Source organism: Xiphophorus maculatus, chromosome 2 (assembly GCF_002775205.1).
Source record: "Xiphophorus maculatus strain JP 163 A chromosome 2, X_maculatus-5.0-male, whole genome shotgun sequence".
Lineage (NCBI taxonomy): Eukaryota > Metazoa > Chordata > Actinopteri > Cyprinodontiformes > Poeciliidae > Xiphophorus > Xiphophorus maculatus.
Window position 1 is genome coordinate 10,641,871 of NC_036444.1, and position 18,036 is coordinate 10,659,906.

Sequence of the window (18,036 nt, forward strand, 5' to 3'; positions counted from 1 at the left end):
GTTCCGTTGTCGTTATATTCCCGCCATCAATCAACAATGATGATCAATCAACAATGATGATCAATCAAATGAAATTAAATCCTAATATTAATAAGAAAACATGTGCTCTGAGATTTAAAAGTTGATTCCCGTGGAAGTGAAGAATTCCAGAGAAAATATTAAAGGGTAGCTACCTTTGTTTACAGCTGTCAGATTTGTTCAGAGCTATCAGCATGGAGTTCAGTTGCCAAGACACATCCTGTTTCTTGAAGGACTTTTTTGTACCATTGCTCAATTCTTTGTGTGATTTTTGGATATGATTTTTCTTTTCTGATTGTTTCTTCAGTTGTTCTTGCTAATGTTAGTTCAGCTGGGAGATAAAATTTGAATCTGCCATTTCATAAGAGTTTTATTTCATCCACATAGTTCATCTTTACTTTTACCAAAACATTGTCTCTGAGACATTCAGAGGAAAAGAAAGATATAATCTGTTAAGTCAATTTAGAGGCAGACAAAACTTAGGAAACCCCCCAAAAAGCAGTTTTTAATTTATTTGACCAGTGATAAAATGACATAACATGTGACAAAAAACTCAGAAACATCAATGACTAAACAGAGATCATTTATTTAAACTGCATATTTTATTCTCAGTGTTGGCAAACCACCTTCTCAACATATTAAATACACTTTTGATATATTTTTGTATCAATCCTGTGTCCCAGTATGTCTTCATGTCTGGCAATGTGCCCTCGCTTTAAGAGAACACTTATGGTAAAAATTATATATATATATATATATATATGAGGGTAAACATGGTAAACATGGTAAACAGGGTAAACATGGCAGATATAACAATACAAGCCATAATGGGTTCTGTTTATATGGCTGCCTTGATTTTATTTCAAGATCTAATAAAATGGCAATTTTATTAGAAGATATTGGTATCATGGTATTCATGGTGTGAATATTGTTCAAAAGGAACATTACTTTGATGTCATTGATGGCTCTAATATGTGTTTATCACTGTATCGTCACCTCTTTTGATTATACCTGAAAATAAGTGACATAAAAAAAAGCTCTAAGGGTAAACTGAAACTGAAATGCGCCTCTCCATACGTGTGTGTACTTTTTACATACTCACCCTTACAACCACAACACACCTTGAGTTACAGTAACCCAAAACCCCGTCTGTAGCCTAGGGGGGCCACATGTGAGCCACGTCTGGCTCTGCGCAGAGTGCTGTCGCGACTTTCTCTCTCGTCTCCTCTCTCAAACTTTTTTCACTCCTAGCAAATGAAAAAGAAAAGGAGTGTGAGGTGAGAGGGTGAGAGGACAGCCCACCCTTCCCACCCATTTAACAGAGAAAAAAAAAAAAGAAAAGAGAGGGCTCAAAGAGGCACACAACACAAGAGCCTGGTCCAGCTTCAAAAGTTGCACTGATGGTCACTATGCTGCTCCTCTGGGACAGATGGGATTTAAGCTGCTTTTGCCAAAGGGTACTTCAGCAGTAGTTTCTGTGAGGTTAGAGTGCACTCTTCACACAATTCCCTCTATCCAGACTTTCCCAGCAAGTCCTTCGAGTTAAATCATTGACCCCCTGGCCATTGTTGCTACAATGCTGCTGCCTGAAGTAATCGTCGTGTACGCTCCATCCATCCAGTCTTTAGCTGCCAAAACATCACATCATTTACTCCACTCATCTTTCCCTCTGCAGTTTGGATCACTCCAGACCCAGCAGCAATAATTCAAACAATAGGTATTTGCAAATACATTAAGAGCATGCTGGCAGTCAGCCTGAGGAGTGATCATTGAGACAAATTGATCCCTATCTGTTTAAATTGGCACTGTAATCACTCATTGGTGAATTGAACACAGATATACTGTATTTGGGATCTGTTGGCCGTTTAGACAGCAGCCGTCAGAGGAAAACAGACACTGAAAGTGATCTATGTTGGTGACTACATTTAGTGAAATTGAGTGAATGTTGGTGGCTACATTTAGTGAAACTACTAAGTGTCCCTATTTTTTCAAACTCTATGCTTCTTTGTAGTCTGCAAGAATAAAGCAGAAAAACACAATTTTCACAATAAAAGCATATTTCTAATGAGGTGTGCTCAAGATTTGTCATTCTTATTGTTACTCATGTTTTCATGAGATATGATTAATTAACAATAAAGGTACACAATGTGAGAAACTGAACAACTTAGGAGAAAAGTCAAGCTATTTTAAATCTGCATACAAAAAATCAATTAATCAATTTCATAAAAATAGATTATTATCATCATTTGAATTATTATACTGATTTGTAATTTATTTTATTCAGACACAACCAACAGTTTTCAAATAACTGGTCAGTGCTCAGCATCTATCAGCATTAGGCATTGCTGTAAAGAGACAGGCGATGAAACTTCTGCACCAGACTGATATTATGAAACACTAAAGATAAATTTGATAAGAAACAACCAGTCATGATGATCTGCAACAAGCTTTTTTGAAAGACGTGTGTTGCATATTTTGGGGGTTATATCGTTGAGCAACTTATTCGGTTGTTTTCCACATTTAAGTTTAGCTGAAATGTTTTCTTTCTTGTAAATGTTTCGAAGCGGAACAGACGAGTTTCTGTCCCGATTCCGCAGGCATCTAATTCAATAAGACTCTTGAAGTTGATTAGCCTGGTTAACCTTTGAACTAACGCGGCTGTGGAAGGGTTAATCGGGCCGGGAACTTGGAGACCTGCGGGTCAGAATCCCTCTATCTGCATGAAAGAGGACTTGGTGAAACCACAAATAAGTCAGACGCAATTTTTTTTTTATTGAAATTTTGACTTTTACCATAAATAACGGACGTTGAGCCGTCGCTAAATATTTTCATTTTTACTATTGCTGTTTTCCTTTTTATGTTTATTCAGACTATTTTTGGAATAAAACTGCCTTTCCAGTTAAACGGCATGAATTGCACCAGCTATTTCCACCTCACGCAGCGCTTGGAGCTTTTTCTCTTGGCAAGATCGTAAATCTCAACTATTATCCGTCGCTCTATCGATTAATTTAACTGCAATCATCCCAATCAGCACATCTCCTTTGCTGTCTTCCACATTATGGGTGCCCGCTTTGTTTCACCAACAATAATAAAGTGATTTAGTCCTGTTTTTTTCTTCTTCTTCTCTCCCCTCCCTTTTCCCTCAGCCTGAGCATGAGAAATCGTTAAAGACCCAGCTATTTGTGTGTGATCAGTAAATATTTAGTGCGGGCGACATCCTCTGTCTCAACTTAATCGATACTGATCCCGTTGGGCAGCGCTATTGTTGTGCGCATGGTGGCTTGCTGAGCATTTAATACTTTTATCCTCTGCTTGAAGGCGACACGCAGAGGAAGCCGAAGAATAGAAAAAAAAAAGAAAAGAGAAAGGGGGAAAAAAAAGAGTATTTGGAAAATGTTTCTGCATCCCACACAAATTCCATGAAATAATTATTGCAATACTTATAATAATAATAATAATAATAATAATAATAATAATAATAATAATAATAATAATAATTAATTCAGATTTCAATATATATGACATATATTGTCGTATTTAAATATATATATATATATTCAATTTATATTAATTGCATTTAAATTTTGGTCTAAAATGGCATGGTGGCTCATTTTCAAATTACAATTGCAATTGTCATTTAATTTGCAAAAATGCACAATTCCACGTTACTAACTCGCCCCACTTAAAGACAGGTGTCAGTTCTGGCTGCACTACCCCCCCCCACCCCACCCCCCACCCCCAGTCCCCCTCCCTCTCCTCTCCTCTCCTCTCCTCTCCTCTCCTCTCCTCTCCTCTCTTCTTCTCTCCCCTCAGCATTGCCCACACAAAGCAGCGGCGATCGAGCGCGCTTCGGCCACATTACTGTAGGAGAGAAAAAGGCGCACAGGATCTTTGCCGCTCGCTGCAAACCTTCCCCGGCTTTGCTTGTCGTTTCCAGAAGGCATCACACATGCTGTTCTGCTCGGACGACACTTCAACCTATTAGGCTGCGTTTCCTCTCAATCTTCACTCAGCAGCACATGACGTGAATCAGTTGTTTGTTTCGGCTCCCGAAAAGTTTTTGCATGCTCATCCTCAGCAGCAACAGCAGACATTGCACTTCGTTTCCAATAGACAGCGAGCCTTTTTGGTGCATGCAACTCCCCGACTGGGTTGGAGAGGAATCAGTCTGAGGACTGTGTCGAAAAGGGGAAGACTAAATTTAATCTGAATAAGAGAGAGAAAGAGAGAGAGGGGAGAAGATGCATCCCGCTACGGACGAATCAGCAGGATATGCATTTGGTAGGTTTGCTATGAGAATACAGCCTCCTGACTCGCTATTAATGTTGAATAAAAATTTTATGAATGGCTGTTTGCAAACTTGCAAGACTTATCGCGGTTATCTTAGAAATTAATGAATGAGGGGGTGGAAAAAGTCCGTGTTCGCTGCACAGCCTCTAGAATACGATTCGCGTTCCTGATGCAAATCTTGCAGCTTATTTTAAAGGAAAGGTTTTGATTTAAAGCTGAGAAATAAAGCAACGCTGCTTAATTTAAAAAAAAAATCATAATTAATAATTATAAACACTCACCTTTATCTGTGTGAAACTGGATCCTCGCAGCGTCTTTTGGGACTGTTTCCACTTTCGCTGGATCTGTAAACGAAAAATAATAATGCAAGCAAAAAATATACAATCGGCTAATTTCTCTCAATATTAGATGTAATTTGGTTTGATACAACCACTGAGATTAGTAAAAGTAGCGGGGGGGAAAATGTGCAAAAGTAAATCCAACTCCTGCAGCTATCAAAGCTTTTTCCCATCCACGGTTGTGTTGAGCGAAATTAAAACAGTCATCAGTTTAAACTGCAGCTCGTTAGTTTGCTTGGTCGATGCGAGAGGCGAGACTGAAGCTGTTTCCGTCTCGGATGGCTCCTCTAAATTGAATCTTATTTGAAGAGAGAAAAAAATCATACGCTAGGGGGCACCCATATACTGTAATACATCCTGAGACAATGCTGGTGGATGCTGGTGGATAGGGCTGCTCTCTCTGTCGCCTAACACACTGACCTGGCTGGAAGTTCATCTCCACGGCTGTGAAGTTTCACCTGCAGTTCAAAGCTGCACTCAAAGTGAAACAGTTGTGTTGCTTCTTGTCTTTTTTTTTTTTTTTAAGGTTGGAAATGCTCATTTATCCCTACAATCACTAGCACTTTTGGACAGGCAAACCGTCCGCGTCAATGAGTTGAATTTTTAAATAGACATTTACTCCTGCACAATGTCTTTAGTCAGGAAGTATCTCCACAAATGACGCCTCGTTTTATTCCCCAGGATGTCGTCTTGCTGCCTGTCCTGCATGGTGGTGACTTCTGACATCTAGTGATAAATTTATATTTTTGGATGCAATCTCTGTTTCCTGCTTTTTTATTATTATTTGACCACATGTAGACAAAGCTTTGACTTTTGGAGGACCAGAGTTTGGCCTCTTGTGACCCAGTTGGATTAGAGGGGGAAAGATCTTTGTTTCCTCTGGGATGTGCAGACAGAGGATTTCAGTACACTGCCATAACATCTTTACGACTGTGATAAACAGCGCCTGGTTAGAAGCACTTACAACCTTTTAAACCTGCATAGAACCACTGCAACTTCAATGAGCGTGGATGGCAGAATTTGATGCATGTTTTGTGCAAAATGTGTGCAGAATTATTTTCCAAAAAAGCAACAACCTTATATAGTAAGATAGACTTATTGGCTCATAATATGAGCTATCTCTGTATCTTGTAACATGATAATACACACTTCATACTGTTTTTGTTGTTTTCATAAAAAGTTTTACTTTTAAAGCAATTCAAAGTATGTCACTGTAAAGTTGTCGCGGTAAAATAGATGCATTCTTAACGGCTCAGCACTTTGTAATGTTTACCTTATCTCACCTTTAGATTTCCAGTGCAACATCTAAGCTGCTGTAATTTAGAATACAGTATTGAAACTAAACTAAACATAGCCACTACTCCATCTGCTCCTGACTAAACTGAACATTTTTGGTTAAGCTACAGAAAACAACTTCTGTATTGCATGCCCTGGGTTTATAAAATAGAATTGGACCACGAGTTATAGTAAGCATTTACAGCAAAAACAATTGATGTTGAATTTTGCAGGGACTTAAAGCCTTTCCACTGTCATAAATAGTACAGCAGCAATATTTTAACATTAATTGGACAGCAAAACAGTGATACTTTAACAACAAACATTTTAGAGTGTAATCCATGTTCAGGAACTGGAACATCCTTGGATTTTCCACCATGTTTAATATACTGCAACCGGATACATGAGGAGGAAATTATTTTTTCTTCACGTAATTCCTAAAGCTTTGTGGAGCTATATGTGTGCAGGCTTATATCTCATATAGTCTGAGGGATTTTGGTAGCTCTTTCTTTCAGAAAACGTCTCCTTTTAGGACCAAGCGGCCCTCCTCTCGACCTCCATGCTGGCTCTGGCAAGGTACCAAGTAGCACAAGTGCCGACTAGCCAATAGGGTTCAGGGGGAGGTCCCTGAGCTCTGACCAGTCAAACACACTCTCCTTCCTTATATGGCAGCCGATCTCCATGGTAACGTGTGCTAAGTTGCAGCAGTCGTGTCAAAGTTCACTATATAGAGAGCTCAGTGAGCTGATCAGAGAGAAAGCATTCTGCCAGCCCGGCTCCTACCAATCGCAAATCACTTCCTAACCTCCGCCTTTTTAACATATTTGATCACTTTGATTCTCCGCTGCTTTTTCCTATTATTTTTCAACGCACGGAGGAGGTTTTGTAGGTTGTGATCTTTGTTTTTTTTTTTTTTTTTTTTTTTAGGTTTCTTGTTTTTACTGCTTTTGGTTTTTGGAGGGGGAAGAGAGTTGTCTTCATATTCCAAGCTCTCAAAACACAGAGCTTCAGCTGCGCGCTTGCTTGGCGCAACCTCACAAGGAGAAACGGGAAGAAGGCGCTGCTTATTCTGATTTTTCTGTCATCATTTGGCTGGTTTTCTTCAAGACTTGTGCTGGAACTTGATAGTAGAGCTGCTACAGTGTGTGTGTGTTCATGTGTGTGCTGCTGTTGGGAGCCTGCTCCATCATACCCAGAACAGTCCCATGCTACCTCGGTTGGTTCTTTTTGACATATTCAGCCTACCTTTCCTCCCATTGATGGGTGTGCTGGATGGCTGACTGTAAGCGCCCCTGGACTTGGCCTTTAAGCGCAAGGCAGCCGCTCAGCTCGCCGTCGCATCAGTTTTGAAAGCGTGCCTCCCCGGGCGTCTCCAACAGCAATAAAACCGACAGTTTTCGGGAGATCCGGAGTGGATCCAAACGCCAGGCTGTTACAGTCCCCCGAGTTTTTCCTTGAGACATTCTCCACCGCGGGCAGCAAACACGGCAGACAAAAAGTTTCTCTCCGTTGACTGATAGATATGGCAATGGTAGCGTGGAGAGGCTCCCAGGACGATGTGGCTGACACCCAAGGCGCCCTTTCCTCGCAGACCCAAGGAGGACTATCCCTTCCCACCCCTCAGCCGGGCCAGCTGAACCTGACAGCCTCTCAGATCGCCCCACCGACTCCTCAGACTCCGGTGCAGGGACCCCCGAACAACGCGCAATCCACGCCGACGAACCAGACGTCGCAGCAGCAGTCGGAGAAGCAGCCGCAGCACATCGAGTGCGTGGTGTGCGGGGACAAATCTAGCGGCAAGCACTACGGCCAGTTCACCTGCGAGGGCTGTAAGAGCTTCTTCAAGCGGAGCGTACGGCGGAACCTCACTTATACATGCCGTGCCAACAGGAATTGTCCGATCGACCAGCACCACCGCAATCAGTGTCAGTACTGCCGCCTCAAAAAATGCCTTAAAGTCGGCATGAGACGGGAAGGTATTGGGATTTTTTGGTTTTCCTAATCCGTGTGTGTGCTTGTGCGTTTGCAGACCACCCGACACGAACGCTTATGCTATTATGTCGTCCTCCATAGTCCTATTCTCCTATTCTTCCAACCCCCCCGACTGTTCCATGCAAGGGTGTGCGGCAGGAGCAGGCAATGGAGCCGCTCTCTGTGTTGTGCTGGAGACCAGGCTTTCTTTCTCCGCCTCACATCCAGCTCCACGCAGAGCTGCATTTAAAAACAATATAAAAATGGCCGTGGTTTTGTTTTTATTATTATTAATAATAATAATATTAATATTATTGTTATTCAATTCGTGTGCAGACAGCACTATGAATAGATGTTACATTACATAGCCTCCTGCGCTGATATGGCGAATTATGGGATAGCGTGCTCTGGCTACATCTCTGTCGCTTTATTTTATTTCTCTCTGTGTGTAAAGCTGGACATTATCGTAAAATGTGCCCGCAAAACAAATGTAAGAAAAGCCCTGGGAAATATGTACATATAAGAAATAGCGAAAGTAGGCCTGCGTGTGTGTGTAAAATGGAGATGGATTGCTAAGTAGGTTAAGGGTTAAACATGCAAGGTCTGTCTTTGTGTTTCCTTCACAGCCAGCTAATGCTACTGTAGCTGATAGAAAAATATGTGCAAAATGGCACATTTCATTATTCAGAGCGTAATTTGCTTTATTACAACCTTATGGTTGTGTGCGTTAAACCCAGTGAGTGTATGTATGTGTGTGTTGATGACAAACTGTAAACATGCTGTTTTTAAATGTGTTTTCTGTGCACTCTTAGTCCAGATTTCTGTATTTCTAAAAGGAAATCTCTAATTTAGTAGAATTCAGGCTTCAATATCTGTAGTTTCTCTTTTTACTGCAGCCGTGCAAAGGGGACGGGTGCCACCCACACAGCCACACCACGGTCAGTTCGCCTTGACAAATGGAGACCCACTCCACTGCCATTCCTACTTATCCGGATATATCTCTCTTCTGCTGAGAGCGGAGCCCTACCCGACGTCCCGCTATGGCAGCCAGTGCATGCAGCCCAATAACATCATGGGCATCGAGAACATTTGCGAGCTGGCGGCCAGGATGCTCTTCAGCGCCGTGGAGTGGGCCAGGAATATTCCCTTCTTCCCGGACCTGCAGATCACAGACCAGGTGGCTCTGCTGAGGTTGACGTGGAGTGAGTTATTCGTACTCAACGCCGCGCAGTGCTCCATGCCCCTGCATGTGGCTCCTCTCCTAGCGGCGGCTGGCCTCCACGCCTCCCCAATGTCGGCGGACAGAGTGGTGGCCTTTATGGACCACATTAGGATCTTCCAGGAGCAAGTGGAGAAGCTCAAAGCTTTGCACGTTGACTCTGCCGAATATAGCTGCTTAAAGGCAATTGTGCTCTTCACCACAGGTAAGAACAATAGACAAGCGCAAAGTTCACGGAGTGCGTTAATGTCACTAACCTGCACACACTGACATCAGCCAAAGCAGCGCTGACCCAAATATGTATCTGCAACTGGTTTAAGGCTGTTGCATGTGACATCAGCTTAAAGCTTCAGCGCTGCACTCACTCAGCTGCTCTTTGGATGTACTAACCTATTGAAATAAATACATAATTAGAGAACCGATTTATAAGACACACTGGGGTGCAGTGACAAGGAAACAGTCTCCCTTAAACGCAACCCTTAACAGTTGCCATAAGCATCATAAAAATCTATAATACAATATCAAATAACCTGAAGATTTTTTTTCCCCCAGCCATTTATCAATGTGTTTATACCCCACGTCTTGTTTGTAGGAAATGACAGATATAAATGATGTCAGGCTCCAAAAGGAGAAGGGGGAAGGAGCAGGCAAGGAAAGACAAGCCTTAGCGTCCCATTTGCGCAACGTATATGAGAGCAAAGCGAAGGTTTTCAGCGCTCTCATGTCATCGAGAGACACGTGAGACAAAAACGCGCAGGACTCTTAAGTAAACTGTAATCACAGAAAAATCCATGCCTCGTTCATGCAGCAGAGTGTGATATTGAGCAGTGATTGTTTTATGTATTATTATTATTATTATTATTATTATTATTATTATTATTATTATTATTATTATTATTATTATTATTATTATTATTATTATTATTATTAATTAGTATACGGTTGTGCCCATTTTTAACGGGGGTTTTCGAGGCCCTTCTGGAGTCCCTCCAGGCGCGGGGTCATGACCCAAAACTTCCTCCAGCTATTTTCTTACATTAGCCGCAGCTACAGACGAGACAGTGCAAGAAAAAACAGCAAAATAGTTTCTAAACGACACCTTGCAAGCCACCAGCCCCTGTACTCCGTGGTTTGCTATTGTCTTGGCATTTAAAAGAAATATCACATTTTCAGCTCATTGAACTTTAGTATTAGGCTTTTATAGAGCTATCAAGCCATAATTTGTCTTCTCCGCATACCTGAGTCCCAACTGAACATGAGCTGTAAGCTTGAATGACACGCCTTTTTGCTTCCTCGGTGGTTTGCTTGTTGTCATGCATAAACTTTACAAACTTAACCAATGCGCGTACAAGTGTTTTTTGGCACATTATCAGCTGCCGCCCACATGCAACAGCAGCGCAGATCCAGATTATGAGTCTCTGACTGTATAGTATGACGGTTATTCCGTAGGCTATGAGCCCCCTCTTTTTTCTGCTTTTGCTTAAATCTCAGCTCACTAAAGGTCAGTAGGTCTCCGTGTCTTTCCCTACTCCAGGCCCCCCTCCCTCCCCCCTTCTCTCTTTGCTCCGAGAAAGATGGGGCCATCAGAAAAAAAAAAAAAAAAACACTGCGTTCAGCTACGAATATGCTTAATTATTTAGTTCGCCTTTTAAATGGCTGCAGTCAGAGAAACAGAAAGCGATGAAAGGAGGAGGCAGAGATGGCTTTTTAATCATCTGCCTTTACGATGATGACGTGTTTTGTGTTACTTTATTGTTTTGCTTTTTTTTAAAAAACAGAATAATATATAGTCAGGCGGAGTTATTATCTACAGTACTTTGTAAAAAGAATAAAAAATAAAAATTTGTGTTGTGAATATTTTAAATACATATTTTGCATTTTAAAAATATTTATTTTAAAGCTATTTATTATATCACCTCAGTGGTGACCAAGCTCCTGGTGAGAGGAACACTTTATTAATGATTATTTGCTTTCCACCCCCCACTCCCCGCCTCCCTCCCTCTCAGATGCTTGTGGCCTCTCAGATGTGGCCCATGTGGAAAGTTTGCAGGAGAAGTCCCAGTGCGCCCTGGAGGAATATGTCCGGAGCCAGTATCCCAATCAGCCAACACGGTTTGGGAAGTTGTTACTCCGCTTGCCTTCCCTCCGCACAGTCTCTTCCTCGGTCATAGAACAGTTATTTTTCGTCCGATTGGTAGGTAAAACCCCCATTGAAACTCTCATCAGGGATATGTTGCTGTCGGGGAGCAGTTTTAACTGGCCTTACATGTCAATTCAGTAAAAACCAGGAAAGAGACGAACTTGAACCGGGAAAAAAAATGTAGGGGGGCTCTGAAGGTGTGTGTGTGCGGGGGAGGGGGGGATTCATTGATTATAGCTGCTTTTGTGGAAGGATTTAAAAACGGCTGTTACACGGGGCTGGCTTTCATGAAGAAAGACATAAATGACTGTGAATTCAACCCCCACCCCTCTACTCTGAGAGAAAAAAGAAAAATTAAGACATCCAACTGAACTTTCAAAATACAAGCTCCCACAGTGTTCAGCAAGAACAACATGCTCCTATTCATTTTTTTAATGAAAGAAGAAAATGAGGAAAAAAAAGAAGGGATTTTTTTTTTTTTGTTGATCCTTATGAAAAAAAATTTAAGTATTAAGTGCATTTAAAATGGAAAAAAAATTGGGTTAAAAAAAAGAAAAAAGTTAAGAAAGGGGAAAAAATTCATTTTCTGAAATGACTTGTCCTGTGTCCATGTATAGCTGTGTTTTTGTACTTTCTTTGTTCCTCCTTTCTGGTTACAAACCGGCCTATGTGATTTCTGTAGTTCAGGTGATGTTATTTTTTAAGACAATGATTTATTTTAAAAATGGTGAAATAATGTAAAGAAATAAATAAAAAAACAAAACAAACAAAAGGTTCTAAAGAGAATTAAAACCACAGCAATAGGAGAATAGGCTTAATGCTGCAAGCGCACTTATACACTTAGGAAGACCAATACCATGTGGGGCAAAACTAGGGAGGTGTTGAACTTTATGACCCATATTTTCATTAATTTGTGCTATTATGAAGTTACGGGAGCTGTTTTTTTAATTTCTTTTCTTACTAAAGAAACGTTGAATCTGCTTGCATGATTCAATCAGCCCCTCTCCCCCCCACTGCCCATCTCATCCAGCTGCAAATATCAGGCATTACTTCTTCAAATTGGACACACCTAAAAGGAAACTTTTAACATTTATTAAATGTGTTATATTTACAAGTCTCCAAGGCCTGCTGCTATAGAGGCAAACCAAGAGCACTAAAGAGCAACAGAAAGCATAACCCGGCTTGTTGTTGAAAAAGAAGTTGGAGAGGTCAAGGGGTCATAAAAGTTTTGAAGCAGGGCCAGAGCAGCGTTTAATAGCAGTATTATTAAAGCCTCCCTGAAATGTCACCCTTTATTCACTTCAAGCATTAAGTGCCTGACAAGAGCATGATGTGATTTCTTATCAAAACCTTGTTAAAAGTAGGCCTACAGAATTTTTTTGTTTTGATTTTTGATTTTATTTTTTTGCTTTTCTTCTTCAGAGGATGGGAAGGGGGGACGGAAGAAAATTAGATTTCAGTCTAATTTCAGTCGAGTTTCACTTGCAAAACACTGATTTAGAGGCAGTATTCTTGTAAATATAGGTCAGTTCATTTCGACAAGTTTGTTCCTTTATACAAAGTATATGTGATTAAGAAAAAAAATCTGTGGTTGCCATTTTTTTTTCTTTCTCGGTAATACAAACGTCTTCAGAATTGAGTGGCAGGTTTTAGCTGGTAGCACTGAAAGTTCTGTTTTTAATGTATATACATATTACTGCGAAAATGTTTTCTTTTTCATGTATATTTAGACTGTGAATGCATGGCCACAGGTCGCTAACCTATTTTACCTTTGATATATAAATGTAAATGTTTTCTCTATCTCTCTCTCTTATTCTCTCTCTTTCTTTTTTGACTGTATAGATATAATCTGTGCATTCAGTACACACTAGCCCTTGTATTTAAAGAGACAGAAAAGAGGGGAGCAAAAAAGGAAAAGGACGTTCATTATTAGGCTACAGACGCAAAACAGGGTGAGCAGATTTGTTTTGTTTTACTTTTATTTCTTTTCTCTTTTTTTTTTCCTTTTGAAAAAGAAAAAAGGAGCAAATATTTTAACTTTACTGTCATTGCTCCTTTGCTCTTTGACAGGTGCCGTGGTGTGCGTGTGTGCGAGAATGCGTGTGTGTAGCTGTGTGTGCGTGTCTGGAAGCTGCGTTTTGTCCTTGTTTTGAAGCTTTTCTTTAACACACACACACACACACCCACCCACGCACCTACACACACACACACACACACACACACACATACACACACAGGGAGAAAAAGGAAGAAAAAAAAACACCATGTTGTGGTTGAACTGAAAGGGATTGAACACTGATGTTTGGCTGTTCGTGGCCACATATGGACCAGAGAATGATACATGATTGTAATTATGAACAGTTTAAACTGACCCACGTTTTTATATAAATATATAAAAATATATGACTGCAGGGTATTGATAACGTATAGATACTTTTTTTATGATTATCATTATTATTATTATTATTATTAATTGCAAGTGATATATGTGAGTGTGCGTGAAAGTTTATAGTTGAACACAATTCTTGTTTGTTTGTGTTAGCTTATTGTAAACAAGCATTCTGCTGTAAATTTGTTCTTGGTATTAAATTATAATTTATGAATTTGAAAACAGTTTTTCATGTTTTTTTTCTTTATATATATATATATATATATATATATATATATATATATATATATATATATATATATATATATATATATATATATATATATATATTTGTGCGAATCTGCCTGCGCGTGAGTGCGTGCGTGATGCGTGTGTGGTCGCCGACGGGAAGGTTTGGTGGGAGGTTGGGGTGGGGAGGGGGGTGTACTGGAGTCAATTTGCTCTAGCAGGATGTTGCCCTTTTGCCCTGCGAAAGTGATTAATGAATTACAAAATAATTAATCAATCAGGCAAACGGCGGCCAGCTCGGCGCATCCACTTCTTTCCTTTAAGGCGATGCAAAAATTGTGATCATTGCTTCTGTTTAGTTGGAATAAGATAAGCGTGCTTTGTTTGTGTTAAACTTTGGAAAAGACAACATGTCGTACTAGCACGAGAGACCGCTCAAATACAGATAATACACCAACTCAGCTTTCCCCAATGCTGTGCTTTATTTTATACACTCGCACCTCTCCGTGTGCAAGTATAAATATTAGCAGACCGAATTATACTGCAGCCAAGCGTCAAAATAAGGGAAGTCATATGAAAGAGGGGAAAAAAATAAGACGAGATGAATTCCTATACTGAGCTTACTGCGTGTTGTTGCGTTATTGTGATTTTATTCGCGTCAATCGGAACTTCTGGTCCGTTCAGACGCCCTTATTTTTATTTATTTGTGGAATGTTGTGGTTTTCAGTTGCAGTTGCGCTCTAGGCACTCGTGTAACAGTGATGCTCTAACCCTTTGGCCTATCTGTAATTATTAGTGATATTGGCTGAGTTTGGGGAGTTAGGCTTGAAGTTGAATTAAAGAGGTTTAATCAGGATTGGTATTGAAGCCAAGCTTCTGCTGCTGGTGGTGTGTACAGGGTGAGTGCACGCGTGCGGGTTTGTTGGAGCTGATAATGAAGAAAATGATAATCACAATGCGCTGCTGATGGGCTTATTTTTGTTTATTTTTGCACAGAGCCCCATTCATCCACACCCGCTGTTTTCTCTGTCCATTTCAGCCCAAATGTCGCTGGACATGTGCGTTGTTAGACCTACAGTCGGACTGGGGCACAAGACCCGTTTAAAAGTCCAGATTCAAGTATAAATTTTAACACGTTTTTTCCACCTAATTCAAATAATCTGGCTATACTGAAACAAAAAATAGACCTCACATAAAAATACAAGGCAGCAAAACATTTTTTTATTTTCATTTAAATATGCTTTTACGCTGAATTTCTATCCTATGTCACTTTCTTCTTAAGTGCACCATCTTTTCCCTCGAACTGCGCTCTGACAAAGGGCAGAAACTTAACAGGTTTGCAAGACTTTTCAGGCAAAACTATCTTATTAAACTTGTGAGTTTCCTCAAAAACATTATCTACCACAAATGTACTGTGGTAGGTGATGCTTGAGTAAAACACACAGAATATCTTTTTGATATGTTTAAATTTGCTTCCATCCAATAAAAACTTCAAATTTTATAAAATTGAATTTTCTGATTGTAATTCTTTCTACTTAGCACATAGCCTAAGAAAAGTATTATTTGGCATCGCCAACGAGCTAATAGGGCAGAACTCATGCAAAGGTCTGCATCACACCGCAACCAGACGCTTACTTGGAGAAAACTGAATTTTCTGATTATTGTTTCTCAAACTTAGCTTTGATGGGTTAAAGATAACTGGCTTCACTTGTCATCTTATCTGTACAGAGAGTACATTGGGGAGTTTTTGTTTTCCCATAACGCATTTTAAAATGTTTTATCTTAAAATAGAAAAAAATAATAATCATAAAGTGAAGATTTGGGCATTTTTATATTTACTGGTTGCAAATTATGTTATTTTTATTCATATTTTATCGGGAGCGGTTTTCTTTCTGATGCACAGAGGGATCACCGGGGACTGGTGGGGCACGTACCAAGAAAAAAAATTATTTGGCAACGCCTACGAGCTAATAGGGCAGAACTCATGCAAAGGTGGGCATCACACATCAATCAGACCCGTAATTGGGGGCCACAGCAGAAGAGAAAAAGTGAAGAAGCGTCCTGAGGAGATCCGGGTTCACTCTCAGATCAGACCAACAACTACAAAAGAGGCTGCATAGTGCGTTGTGCTCTGTCTTGACTGATTTCGGCTGACAGACGCTGATTTTATTATACGGGATTCCATCATTTGTTCTTCTGCTCACTTATTAGCGCAGAACCAAAAAACTAACGAGGTGTTACTCGCTGCAACGTCACTTTTATTTACATTCGCGGCTGACGTGAGAACTTGTGACACGCGAGCTGGTGCGACCTAAAAGAGAGGGAAGGAAAAGCTGCTGCTTCTGCGGGCTGCAAGTGGGGATGCTGCAGGGGTTTACACACCCAGGCTGAGAACTTATTTAGAGCTCACGGGCTATTAGCGGGGATATTTGTTTAATAAGATAAGGATACGGTTTGCAAGTCTCTTTCTCTCTTCCCCCTTCCCCCCTCTCTCTCTCTGCCTCTCTCTCTCTTTCTCTCTGCTCATGCAGACACCCGAACAGTTAAGCGAGAAAACACACACGCATTATTCTCACCTTGGCACCATCACTATGACAAATTAGCTCATGCAACAAAACGCTTTATTGCATATATAGTGTATTGTTTGAGGCAATAAATCCCGTAAGTCAAACGCTTTGCAAGTTGGGACACCTGCTCCTTCTGTTAATGTGCAGAATTTTAAATTATTATTATTACTATTATTTGCGGTACTACTTGTCGTAGTAATAATATCACTACACCGCAAGTTTGCTCAAAGCGATGATAAATCATTGATTCTCCTTCCCTTTTCTTCATTCTAAGCTTTCCTTTCCGATCCGTCCCCTGCCATTAAAATAAAACACCCTTCACTTCAGCTTTGCTCGCAACGCTTCAGAAATGTAAGAAAATTGTGCCATCTACCCGCTGCCCCTGGAACTGAAGCTTATATCCCAAGACCTCGGAGACCTCAGCTCACTTCTAAGGCAGATGGATGAAAAAAAAAAAAGATGGTAGCGCCTCCTTGCTCGCACGTCCACGAAAGCAGCTGCCGGCTGCTATTAGGCTGTAACTTTACAAGTAATGTGTGTTTTAAGCACCTGTCATCCACTCTACATCCCACTGCGTCTGTCTGTCTCTCTGTGTGTGGATATGAATGGAGGAGGGAGCAGGAAATAGGCTGCAGAGGGGAACCCGTGTTCACATGAGGAGCAGGGCTTTAGGAAAATTCAAATAGTCTGTTTGGATGAATTTGTAACAATAATAATAATAATGATAATAAAAAAACTGTAGCCAGGAATAAATCTGCATTGTCGCATATTTAACGTAACCCAAAGTTATAATTTCCCTCCTTCCTCTTCCCAAAAAAAAAAAAAATATCGGTAGCATGATTTGATTTTTTTTTTTCCTTTTTAAGCATTAGGCTGGTTTGGAAGTTGTTTATATAAAAAAAACAAAAACAAAAACACACACACACAAACAAATAATCCTTTCCCCCCCCTAATATTTCCGGATAAACGGTGATGGACGAACTTATCTGTTCAGTTGCTGTGGAATAGCGTCATTTTGTGAAGTTTTTATGTGTGATTAAAAATAAAACAGGAAACGACATTCATTTGAAAATTAAAAGTAGAAAAAATATCTGAAAAGTCGCGTTTTAAGATTTATATGATAAGATAAAGAGAGTTTAAATTGACGAAGAGCAGAACCTTGTGCAGTGTTCTTATTCTCACCAAACACGCTCCCATGACGCAGGGGCGCAACCAGAAAACTTTATTAGGGGGCGACAAGATGTGGGGGCCACCAATAACCAGAAACGATAGTTTCAGATGTTTTATTATGAATTTTGCTTTCACAGAAGTTTAAAATGTGGGATTTTTTCCCCCATACCTACCACGTTACCAAAAGCCGTCTGATTTGACACCTCAGCCCACACATATATTAAGGTCAATGATTATAAAATACAATTTCTTTCGTAACTAGTACATGTACTGTAAATAATTGTTATTGTCTTGAAAATTAAAGACGCATTCAATGGCTTGAATGTCGAAGCGACATACTGTCACTCTAAAGGTAAAGGTTTTCACAGCGAAACTGCTCTATTGTCAGCAATTCTGCACTGCATAATCTGTTAATATCATTTTACTGTAGA

At 40.3% G+C, this 18,036-nt stretch overlaps 1 protein-coding gene across 3 annotated transcripts; it reads left to right on the plus strand.

The window, feature by feature from the left end:
- Window positions 1-3,815: 3,815 nt before the first annotated feature.
- On the plus strand, window positions 3,816-13,862 carry nr2f2 (nuclear receptor subfamily 2 group F member 2). Of its 3 annotated transcripts, none has more exons than XM_023349169.1 (3): window positions 3,816-4,299; window positions 8,789-9,316; window positions 11,118-13,862. In XM_023349169.1, exons 1-3 carry the CDS (start codon window positions 4,260-4,262, stop codon window positions 11,390-11,392), a joined length of 843 nt encoding a protein of 280 aa, XP_023204937.1. In that variant the 5' UTR covers window positions 3,816-4,259; the 3' UTR covers window positions 11,393-13,862. The 3 variants fall into 3 exon arrangements, with proteins under 3 accessions (XP_023204937.1, XP_005817197.1, XP_005817198.1); XM_005817140.3 differs by lacking the exon at window positions 3,816-4,299 and adding an exon at window positions 6,613-7,897 and having other exon boundaries at window positions 8,771-9,316; XM_005817141.3 differs by lacking the exon at window positions 3,816-4,299 and adding an exon at window positions 6,615-7,897.
- Window positions 13,863-18,036: the final 4,174 nt, after the last annotated feature.